This window comes from Clupea harengus, chromosome 10 (assembly GCF_900700415.2).
Source record: "Clupea harengus chromosome 10, Ch_v2.0.2, whole genome shotgun sequence".
Classification (NCBI taxonomy): Eukaryota; Metazoa; Chordata; class Actinopteri; order Clupeiformes; family Clupeidae; genus Clupea; species Clupea harengus.
In genome coordinates, this window is record NC_045161.1 from 11,649,837 (window position 1) to 11,661,001 (window position 11,165).

Here is an 11,165-nt window from a genome sequence, read left to right on the forward strand (position 1 = left end):
CAGGCTTTCAAAAGAGAACTGGGCCATGTTCAGACAACAGCTTTACTTACTCCTGCCATCTACTGGCCATAAACTACAACAACCTTTTCAGACACAAGAAAAACACCCTGTCATTTTTTAAAGAACTGCTTTATTTTTCAAAAATATATTACATACAAGCATACAAAAATGAACACACACTCCAAACAAGACACAGACCTGTGTGGGAGATCAGAACATTACAAAGATAAGAATCTCAAAATCCAACTGTGCAAGACAACGTCAAACCTTTACATTTATTCTCAATTCATTTTCTTAAGACAAGCCACATGGCAGGAAAGAGGGGCCAACTACTTACGTCAACTGCCACGATTCACTTCCACTATGAGTCAGAGGGAGCCACATCCTGTAATGAAATTAAATGTTGGTTTTAAGTGAGCCCAGCTTGACCCCCTTCTGGTCTCAGTCCAATAAGAAAATGGGCAGCCAACATAAAGGGATTCAAACCACTACAGATTAGATCAAGTTCAACTGAGGACCACTTACTGTTTCAACAGCCTCGATTTCAATTTCAACATCCTTGATTACAACAACACCTTTCTCCACCTCAATGTCACTCTCTGTATTGTTGTGGGTACGGTACTCATCACTGTCTGTGTTAATGCTGGTGGGCTGTGGAAAGATGGATGACAGGTTAGCCACACAATGACAAGAACACAGCTTACTCCACACACAAATTGCCTCCAGGAAAGGATAGAATTTTAGTTTTTTTTAAAACACACCCAAACACCAGGTCCACACACACCTACCTCATAGTCTGGGTCCTCTGGATCAGCTGCATCCTCATCAGCCAACTCCTGATTGAGGGCCTCCACCCAGGACTGCTCCTCCACATCTTCCTCGTCATCATCCACATCATCCTGCTTCCTTTTGCTGCCCTTTCCACATGGTTTTGTGGGAGAGGACTGCACCTCTAAAGAGATTAGCACAACTTCTCCATTACAATGCAGGTACAAATCTCAAATGTCATCCATAGAATTAATCAAATTAGCTAGCCATCTAAGGTGGAGGCTGATCCAGTAGTCTATAGTTTACAGACTAATGTTATGTAACCGTACACTTTGTCAACAGGAAAAGGCAGGAGAGCCAATGACTTTCTACCTGGGGAAACCGTGCGGCCGATGCTGGTGCACACTGGGTAACCAAAGGCACTCTGAACCCTACATGGCACGAAAGCAAGAAGCATGCGAGTCGCCCGCCACAGTCGTTTGCGGCCCGTGCGGCAGGTACGGGCCGGAGAGTCGCCCTCAGCGGGGGCGAGGGGCTTTTCTGGCGTGGAGAAACCGAACAACCACCAGAATCCACGGAAAGCGCGCATCTACAAGAAATAGTGGAATTGTCCAGGGAACTTAACAAAAAAAGTAAACTTTACGAAAAACCAACACTGCAAAACGATTGTTCACTCAAATTAGATTGGCACCTTCTAGCAAACATTGTAACTGGCAAACATTATTGTGCTATGCTAGGTTAACACTGCTAAAATGGCTAGCTAAAGTTAGTGCCGCAAAATTGCATACCGCGAATCTGAAGGGCCAAAACTGGGAGATCCGACAGAGTACAGTGGAAACAGCAACTCTCTTCGGTTCACAGTTATCCTGCAAATAATAATAAAAAAAGAGACCCATGTCCCATTACTTCCATGAGTACCACACATTCACACAATAATTCAGCGAGTCATCGAACAGGTGGCTGGTTAGCAAGCCATCCCATGGCCACACAAGTAACGTTAGATAACTTCAGCCTACACTAACGGTCAAGGTTATGAACCATCAACGAATTTAAAAGTACACCTAATCAGCATCTGACCTAGTTGAGCAGTTCTGTTCTAGCGATTGTCGAAAAAAATGAGAATGCCTATAAAATCAACCTCAGAAATGGTCTTCTCCTCTGGCTCGATCACGATGCTGCTCTGAGAAGACATGATGCCGTTTGGATCTCTGTGTGAATAATGACGATAATCGCGTGACCTCTGTTACACAGGTGTTCACATAAATCCAGTGCGTGCCAAAGGTCAGCCAATCAAAACGCTTCTAATGAAATCAATTTACTTTGACCTTATTAATTAGCTGACTAATGAGCACACTAATCACCAGGAGACTGATACAATTTTTGTTTTATTTGTTTGTTTTGACAGTTTTGACAAAAATGTATCACAGGCCACATGATTATTACACATTGTAATGTAATGCGTCGTAGTGTATCTTAATAGCAGTAATAAAGTAATGTATGGGCTGGTTAAGCTACGTAGAAGATTATTAACATTTATGTTGGATACCGGTCAGCTCTTTGTGTTTTCACGTTTACCTCATGGATCATGGATAGCATGTGAATATACTTTAGTCTCAGTGTTTGGTCTGCCATGGTGAGTGCTTCCGTTGGATTTATTTCCGTCACATTTACGCACGTCTCATTCAAGAGGGGCGAGGAGGGGCTTGGGGAACTGAATATAAAAGATTCCCAACCAGCAGCCCCTTCACAAAACAGATCACAACACAACACAACACATCTACTTACATTTATAAACAGGGAGGGAACTACGAACAAATCCGCGAAAATGAACCGACGCATGGCAGTGACACGAACTTTCAGTATCGGGACCTGTTCAGCTTCCGATCGTCAGGATATTCAAAGTGCGCGCAGACATAGCCTCGTGGGGATGAGGGCGCTCATGTGGTCTACACACTCGAGCTCTCTCGGCTGGGAGAGAGTGACAAGTAAGGACAACATCCTCAGCAATGTGGTGACGCCGAACAGCATCCCGCAGTTCACCATTCCGCGTCTGGCGGTAGAAGACAGTGCAAAGTGCACCGGGCATAATAGAGAGAGGTCGGGGGAGGAGGACGATGCTGATATATACGTGGAGAGTTTTGATGAGACTGGCAATTCTACACACATGTCCACCTCTCTGTCCTCATCATCATCATCATCATCAGGCTCCTCATCCCCTGGGTCTGGTTCCTCCCCTGCAATTAGTCGGAAAGCCTGCAGGAGCATCTCAGACCCGTACAACCTGAATGGAACTTCCATGCAGCGGGACACCTCAAGAGAAGCCCAGCAGCATTACGACCCAGACTCATGCGTTTCCCTCTCCCTCCCTCACCTCCCCAAAGTCACCACCCCTTACGGCTTCATCATGCTCAGTCAGAGCCCCAAGATGGCCAGCGAGGAGGCTCTGCTCTTCCAGGCTGGGCCCAGCCGGCGGTGGAGCAGGCTGGATGAGGTGAGCGCTGCCCAAAGGCACATCAAGCCAGAGCCAAGGAAAGCCCTCTCGTCCAGCCAAAGCCAACCCTCTACCAGCATTCACAGCGCCTCGCAAAAACCACCGACACCCCTGCTGCAAGGTACTGGCAGGAAGAGGGCAGAGGGGGTCACGGCACCTAAGCTAAATTACCCAGACACCAGAACCTCACAGAGCAAACCCAAGTCCAGGCTCTGGGGAATCCTGCGCAAACAATTTATCAGCCAGAAAGGACTGCAGAGACATAAAACTGTTTGAGGGAACACCTCTGCTCTCACCCCTGTGTTCATTATGCAGTTGAAGTTGCTCTTGATTTCATGTGGGGCATGATGTATGCTATAAAATAGATAAATGGCAAGACATGATGATCAAGAAAAAAATATTGTTGTGAGGTTGTGCAATAAACCAAATAAATATATATTTATATGAGACATCATATCACGTGTTGTGACATCTGTTCGTTCTGTAAATCTTCCTTAAACTTTAGACCTGACCATGCAAGTGGTTGTTCAAAACCCTTCATTATGAATAGTGTAGTCTGTAATAATTAATTAATTAATTAATTATTCATATAGGGGCTGGTGAAAAGATAATTGTGAAATGGCAAGAAATGAATCTGTATGAAAATATCTATGAGTGAGGAGTTTTCATTTTCTCTCATAAGAAGTACAATGGGTCACAAAGTATTAGGTGGGAGAGGTGTGAAGAAGCTCATACAACTTGGAAAGTTAACGACCCCTGAACTCATAACATATAGCTCTTGATCATTTACATCGGCCTACCCCCATGTTGTCAGTGATTCCCTCATTATTTTATTTTAAGCCTCTCTGTTGTGTGAGCTCCCTGCTAAAGTGCCAGTGTCGTAGGGGCTGACGTAGTTGGGCTTCTGTCTCTGGCTCAAAGCCTCATTGCCAGGGACCCAACCCTGAAGGAGCTCTCAAAAAGCTTATGGCCTTAATGACACTCCACTCAACAGAGCTACAAAAGGTGTTTTATCCAAGCCCCCCCCCCCCCCGTCTAATTGTTATTCTCTAATTTGAATCAGTGCTCTTACGAGGGGCCCAAATGAGCCCTTCTCTCCTCCTCAAGCCATTCTAAAACAGCATACAAAAGACCCTGTTTCCTACCTGGCCATAAACTGTGTGGGGCTCTGTTCAATATTGTCAGCAACAGTGAAACCCCTTTATCACAATACACAGACCTGAGCTTAAAACAAAAAGTATCAACATCATACATTTACCAAGCTTGCTGTGACCACTGGGACATTCTTGACTCCTTTATTTAAATTTTGTTTTATGTTTTTCTCATAAGTTCCCATAACTCTGTGAATGCAGCTCCGCTGAAGGTCTCTTGTGTCTGCCCCTTCACATCGATGGTCCTCCCCATCATCATTAGTACCTTAACTGGGATTGTGAATCACAGCAGACAATGGGCCTAAGGGCACTGACTCACTCCCTCTTTCTTTCCTTTTCTTTCTCTTGTAAGATCAGAGGCCTGTTTCAGCCTAGAAGACTGCTTCTCCTCTCTCTCTCTCTCTCTCTCTCTCTCTCTTATGAGGACCCAGGAACATCACCACCTCCTTAGCCGTAATTACCAGACAGGTCTGTGTGCTGCGCTGCCCAAGTGGACAGCCCACACAGGAAAAAAGGATCCCACTTTAGCCCACCTCATGCATTTTCATCAAACTTTGGAGCTAGAGACCGACTGAGAGCTGGGGCCATTATCATGCTGATGAACATCAGCATCTGGAAAGGCCAAGGGTGACGTCAAGGCAAGGACACACAAAGAGGATACTCAGAAAAATACTTAAGTGATGTATGTGTGTACGTGCGTTAGGTGTGTGTGAGAGAGAAGGGGCTTGAGTTATTAGAGATTAACCAGGCCATATCTCAAAAACATTGCAGGCTGTTTAGAATCGTATGGAATTTTGTACACAGACTTTTTCTATGCTCACAATTTCCACCTTTTAAATTCACAATTCTGGGGAAAAAGGGTGGTTGCATCATGTTGTGACACACAGTCACAACACAGTCAACCTCTATTTTATTTTATGACTCTTAAAGACTGCCACTAGCTTTTGTAGCTGTGAGACATCTGTTGAGAACCATGTAGGACATAAACTAAACTTTAGTTAGTATAGTACTAAACTATAGTTAGTATAGTACTAAACTATAAACTCTTGTCAAACATTAGATACTTAGATACTAGATACTTAGATGATTAGATACTTTTCTTTGCAGGAAAACAATTTCAGATTCATCTTATCATTTGCTTGGTTACATGCTAAAACAAGGCCAGCATGAAACGTTTGAAACGTTTGTCTGTGTTTGACTCAATACATTCCATTTGACACTATTACTGTTTGGGTGTGACCACTACAATTCTTCCCCCTTCAACCACAGTAAGTAGGTCTTATGGTTACACACACACACACACACACATATATACACTTCTCGGCAGATGACACACCCTTCTAGTGAAACACATCAGCATGTGATGCCATGGCAACACCAACAGACAGGAAGAGATAGCACCCAAAACCTCCCCAAACTCTCATATGGTTTCCTCTAGCTCTTCCTCTTGCCAAATGCTTATCTCATCAACAAAAGCCTCTTCTCTTGAGTTGCCATCATGTTGTGTGTTAAGTTGTGAAAACAGCATCAGCAGCAGTGGGTTTGTTGACATAGTATGGGTTCTGTTGACAAAGTATGGGTTCTGTTGACATAGTATGGGTTCTGTTGTCCTCATCTTGACTCTGTCTTCTTCAGCACCTTTCTGCTTGAGGCTCCAGGACAGCAGACAGAGGTAGGAGCCTGTGCAGACATTCAAGACAATAAGATCACAGAAAATCAGTTGGTGTTGTTTTGTGGTTTTCCCTGGTCTGAACCTTTATTTCTTAAGAAATACAGTTGAAGCAGAAGTGGGGCATGATGACTGGACTTTCAGAAGTCCCGTCTGAATGCACACCGTAAAAGCGAGAGAATGACGATGCATAGAATACTGAAGCTGCTGTGGGTCCTTGTTTCTTCCTCATTTTGGAGTTGAGGTCAGTGCACAGTGGAGATATGACCCCACACTCACTCAACACACGCACTCGGATGCTTGTATGCACACACAAACACGCAGTCAAAAATACTGTTCCTGTACCAGACGTAGACTTCGGAAGACCGCAAGAGGAGATAAGAGAGAAAGAAAGTAAGTTAACTGAGGTGAAAAGGACTACAGGAAATGACAGTGGCAGGAGGCTGAGGACGTGAAAGGCAGAAGTACCGTCAGGGAGCGACACACTCAGTCTGCCAGCCTGCCAACAAGCCAGCCGGTCACCCATCCATCCCGCCATGGACTCCTCTCAGACAGAAGCAGCGGAGCTGCCACCTGCCCTGCCAGCCAAACAGCGCAGGTAAGACCCGTCAGGATGAGGTCATCGTCTGCCTTACCTCGCAAGCACTGCTGTCCAACATGTGCAGTTTTTACCACATCAAAGAGATCAACAGAGGGGCGATTCTGCAGCTGGGGTGAACATGGCTGGGGTGAACGTAGGATAGTCCTTGAGAGGCATTTGAAAGTGTGGAACATGTTTTAGGCATTTACGTAGATGATAAGCATTCATGGCTAGATCATTTATCACATCCTGAGATTAATGCCAAGAACCTATTCAGTCAGTAGTGTGTTTTATCTGAAATTGTCTCAGTTAAGGCTGCACAGAAAGTTTTGCATTCACATTAGACATTTCTAAGCACTGGAAGAGTTAATCTGTTTGTGTGTGTGTGTGTGTTCAGGAGTCTGTACTCTCGAAGCTCCAGCACCAGCTCTGTGAACCTGAACTCCAGAAGAAGCTCCATGGTCCTCACCTCTCCATTACCCTCTCCCAGCTCACCCTCCGCCCCACTCTTTCTCCTCAACCCCCCTTCCTGTGATTGCTTTGCACCACAGTGCCCCATACACCATCGTTATGGTGAGTAAAGACGAACCGAGTGCATTGTGTGACAGATGAGGTAGCAGTGTTTGTTTTGTTGTTGATGAGGAATCGAACATGTTATATGAGAGAAATGTGTGTTCATTTCCATGCAGAGCAGGGAAATCTATTTTTGTTTTCTAAAGAAAGAGGTGGCTTTGTTGTTTGGCGTGCTTTTTCATACCTTTGTGGTGTGCGAGCGCACTGCTTCCTCCTTTTCTGTGGGAAATAAATGAGGCGGAGTGACACCTGAAACCATAGCTTAAGAATACACACAGCAGCCAACCACACGGTAGACATGCTCGTCACAAACCACAGCCACGTTAACATGTGATGGCTGCTACTTCCCACCAGCGTGAGCCTACCAAATCTCATTTGTGATTGAGAGCATGACCAGACATGCTTTAGTTCTTATGATAATAGACTGCATGATTCAGTTTATGTGTTTGTGTTGCTTTTTATGTACTTTTAGCTACTGACTTATTTTCATAGTCTTTTATATAAACATAGTGACAACTCAACAACTTGATGTAACAAACCCCCCTTCGGTTTTTCATACTTATTCCTGTCTTGTTCTATGTGTCTTCTTCTGTCTTTCTCCTCTACTTCAGAACCTTCCGATTGCCATCATGAGAGATATTTCTCAGATAATACCCCTCCCCCAATTCCCAAAAAAAGGCTGGCACGCACCATGTCTCTACCAGGGGAGTTCCCTGGTTCTCCCTACACCCGTCCTGCTCTTCTACCTCACTTCAGCAACCCTCTCAACAGGCTGTCACTCCTCGAGGATGCCGTGTTCGACCCAGGCTCTGGTGCTGGAGAGGGGGCAGCTGTGGTGCATATGGTGCCATCTCCCCGCCTTCTTCACCAGCTGGACTTTGACACTCCAGACGAACAGCTGCCCTGCTTCTTCTCAAACCTCGGTGACCAGGTGCAGGTGTCTGAGAATCTCCAGCAGCGCCTCCTGCTGTTTCTGCGCAGTACTGCGGAGAGGATAGAGAAGGGGGTTGGGGGAGTGGAGAAGCCAGGGCAGCTCGAACCTCAGGACCTCCTGCTGTGCAGAGATCAGATTCCGCTACAAACTCAGGACGGAGTACTGTACTACAGCGTCAGGTGCCCCAGACTACAGGGACAGGAGTTTTCCATCAAGGTGAGAACCCCAAATTTGGAGTTAGAGAAATGACCAGATCCTTATTTCAGTTCATGAAATATGGGGCTGGTAACACATAGCTTCTTGTGTCAGAGTACAACAATTTACTTACAGGCAAATGTGAGACTAGACCACAAACCATAACACTTGAGCACTTCCCTGTATAACATGATGTCAAATATACACTAGTTCATACATTCTTGATCTTTTTACTGACTGTGGTAATGTCAAATGTTGACCATCTCCATGTGGGCATTTTGAGATATTCTGCTAGTTCTAATTGAGGTCATGTTACCAAGCTTCATGGCTCTGCAGAGGCATTGACAGCAAGTTGAAAGGAACCTTATCATTTGGAAAGAGATTCTCACACTCTAGATGAAACCAGAGGCAAACACACTCTCCCATATAAGGAAGCCCTCCGAGTGCACTATCTGTCACACAAAGCCACTTCCTGCAAGCTGGCAACAGGTGTTGAGAAATCTAACTGTCACCCAGCAAACACAATCATGCAGCTATCAGCCACGTTTTTAGCAAAGTTGCACTGAGTGGTTTAAAAACAAAAGCAAAAACATTTTTTTTAAAAAAGTGATTGTAGTGATATTGAATTATTATAGATTTCAGTACATCTGAAACAGAGATGTTCTGCCCTAAAATCCTACCTCCACTCTCCATTCCAGGTAAGCAGAGAGACAGCCACACCAATTCCCCCTATACCTCAGCAGCCCCATGCCAATGTTCAACAGGTCATCAGTCATTTTCCAGCCGGTCCAGAGGTACTGTCCATGTCAGAGAAGGGAGGAAGAGGTTTGGCACCAGAATGGCCACAAGAGGGCAGCAGTCTGATAGAAATGGAGCAGGAAGGTTCGTCAGATGAGAGAGAGCATTCAGTCCTGTCTCTGCTTAGAGAGGGCTGCTGTGTTTCGATCAGCAGAGATCTAACTCAGGGCAGTCTGGATGAGTTTGTGCTGGAGATGAGCTCACTCCATGGCAGCCGGTCTGAGGTGTACCACAGGCGACTGGTCCTCCTGCTGCTTCAGGTGACCCAAGCACTCCAGCACCTTAAGACATATGGCATTCAGGTGACAGACCTGGAGCCGCACAACATCCTTCTGGCCTGGGCAGAAAACGAAGGTGGCAGAGAGAAGTTCAAGAGGAAGGAGCCTGTAGTAGAGTCACAGGAGACCAATGAGAACCAAAGAATGAACAACTGTGAGAGTGGCAATGAGAAGAACACTGAGGAAGAGCTGGAAAGAGAGCATGGAGGGAAGCTTGAGCACCGCTGGAGGAGGTGGGGGACCCCTCGGGTGGTTCTAACCCAGTGCCTTTCTACGACCAAAACATCTCAACCAATCACATCACACCACATTCAACTGGGATTGCTGCTTCAGCACTGTCTGCACCTTCCAGAAGCCTCGACGAGCTGCACCACGGCCCCACCAGATTCCTCCTACTCCCAAGGCCTGCTGCGCCTCCTCTCCCAACTCCTTGTCCCAGAAAATAAGCTGCAGATGGCCGACACAGTTCCCTTCCTTCAAGCTCTGCTCTGGGGCCCACGAGCCTCTCTTTTCCAGCACAGCCTCCCCAACCCTATCACCATCCACAACTGGCTGCTGGTCAAACGCTCCCTGCTGCTGCTCAAACTGGCTGAGAGAGGTCTGTTCTCATATCAGTCGGCTGTGGACTGGGAAGATTACCTCTGCCTGCAGTACTTCTGCCTCGCTGATCCCGATACTGTGCTTAATGCTACTGCGAAGCTGGGCCTCCACAACACAGAGTTATGAGGCTGGGTGTATGCCTCTGGAGCTGCTGTTGTAATGCATTTCACTGCTGGGACTCTCCCACTGGTCTCCTCTCTCAATGTAACATAATTACTGATAAGATCTTCGAGGAAGTAGCTTCCAGGATATGAAATGTCACAAAAGTGCTACAAAACGAATTGAGTGAATAAGTAAACCAAGGCCTTTAATTTAGTTTCTTTTTAAAAATGTGACTATTTACTTCAACAATTGTAAAGAAATTGTAGAAATTTGTGTTTTACCTTTCCCTTCTTTCCGTCTCTGATGTAGCACCCCTATTTAGTGCGTGTAGTTGATTATCGAAGGGAGGCACTCTCCTTTGCCCTACTCTTGCCCTTACCCTTTATGGTCATAGTGTCAGAAGTCACATTACATCCCCGATATCAGCTTGGTGCGTTAGAGGAACATTCTGCTTCTATTTAACTCCATGTTAATGTATTGCTGTCTATGGCAAGTTGCTTAGCAGGCCACAGCAGGACCAAAGTTATATTATTCAGTGTCATGATTACCATGTTGTACGCACACCCATGTATGTGTGATGTTCAACCTGTTACACATCTGTACTTGCAGTACCAATGAGAACCACCAGAGGGTGCTCCATCATCTCCAACATTTGGGTTTCCCTATTTTGCTCATAGATAAGGACACTGCATGCCACAAAATAAGTAGGTAAATAAATATATGTTTTTTGAGGGCTGACAATAAAAAATGCATGATCACCAATCACCAACCGTTTCATGAAATGTATGATGTACTATCACCAACACACAGAGGTGTAAAAAGTATTGAAATGTTGTACTCAAGTAAAAGTACAATTACTTTGATGAAATTTTACTTAAGTAAAAGTAATATTACCCATCTAAAAATGTACTCAAGTAAAAGTAGTTCATTTAAAATGTACTTTAAGTAAAAGTTACTTAGTTACTTTCAACAACTTGATCGGGGCCGCTCCTATATAGTGCAAAAAAGGACAAGGGGTCATAAATC

General features: G+C 45.2%; 2 protein-coding genes across 3 annotated transcripts; one reads left to right on the forward strand and one right to left on the reverse strand.

Moving 5' to 3' along the window:
* Window positions 1-337: 337 nt before the first annotated feature.
* org (oogenesis-related gene) lies at window positions 338-2,020 on the reverse strand. Its single transcript, XM_031574848.1, has 6 exons — window positions 1,907-2,020; window positions 1,557-1,634; window positions 1,141-1,357; window positions 789-952; window positions 526-651; window positions 338-385 (listed from the first exon to the last, which is right to left on the reverse strand). Exons 1-6 carry the CDS (start codon window positions 1,958-1,960, stop codon window positions 362-364), a joined length of 663 nt encoding a protein of 220 aa, XP_031430708.1. The 5' UTR covers window positions 1,961-2,020; the 3' UTR covers window positions 338-361.
* Window positions 2,021-5,835: 3,815 nt separating this feature from the next.
* On the forward strand, window positions 5,836-10,904 carry peak3 (PEAK family member 3). 2 transcript variants are annotated; one of them, XM_031575374.2, is made up of 5 exons: window positions 5,836-6,323; window positions 6,428-6,677; window positions 7,057-7,232; window positions 7,844-8,382; window positions 9,060-10,904. In XM_031575374.2, exons 2-5 carry the CDS (start codon window positions 6,616-6,618, stop codon window positions 10,161-10,163), a joined length of 1,881 nt encoding a protein of 626 aa, XP_031431234.1. In that variant the 5' UTR covers window positions 5,836-6,323; window positions 6,428-6,615; the 3' UTR covers window positions 10,164-10,904. The 2 variants fall into 2 exon arrangements, with proteins under 2 accessions (XP_031431234.1, XP_031431233.1); XM_031575373.2 differs by having other exon boundaries at window positions 5,836-6,082; window positions 6,179-6,677.
* Window positions 10,905-11,165: the final 261 nt, after the last annotated feature.

What these genes read in the sequence shown, in the direction of transcription:
- org (XM_031574848.1), bottom strand. Translation starts at nt 1,960, where the DNA reads ATGTCTTCTCAGAGCAGCATCGTGATCGAGCCAGAGGAGAAGACCATT. An exon ending in TTTGGCCCTTCAGATTCGCG is followed by an intron (nt 1,358 to 1,556) that starts GTATGCAATTTT and finishes TATTTCTTGTAG; the next exon opens with ATGCGCGCTTTCCGTGGATT. An exon ending in AAATCGAGGCTGTTGAAACA is followed by an intron (nt 386 to 525) that starts GTAAGTGGTCCT and finishes ATTTCATTACAG; the next exon opens with GATGTGGCTCCCTCTGACTC.
- peak3 (XM_031575374.2), top strand. Translation starts at nt 6,616, where the DNA reads ATGGACTCCTCTCAGACAGAAGCAGCGGAGCTGCCACCTGCCCTGCCA. An exon ending in CTGCCAGCCAAACAGCGCAG is followed by an intron (nt 6,678 to 7,056) that starts GTAAGACCCGTC and finishes GTGTGTGTTCAG; the next exon opens with GAGTCTGTACTCTCGAAGCT. An exon ending in CCCCATACACCATCGTTATG is followed by an intron (nt 7,233 to 7,843) that starts GTGAGTAAAGAC and finishes CCTCTACTTCAG; the next exon opens with AACCTTCCGATTGCCATCAT.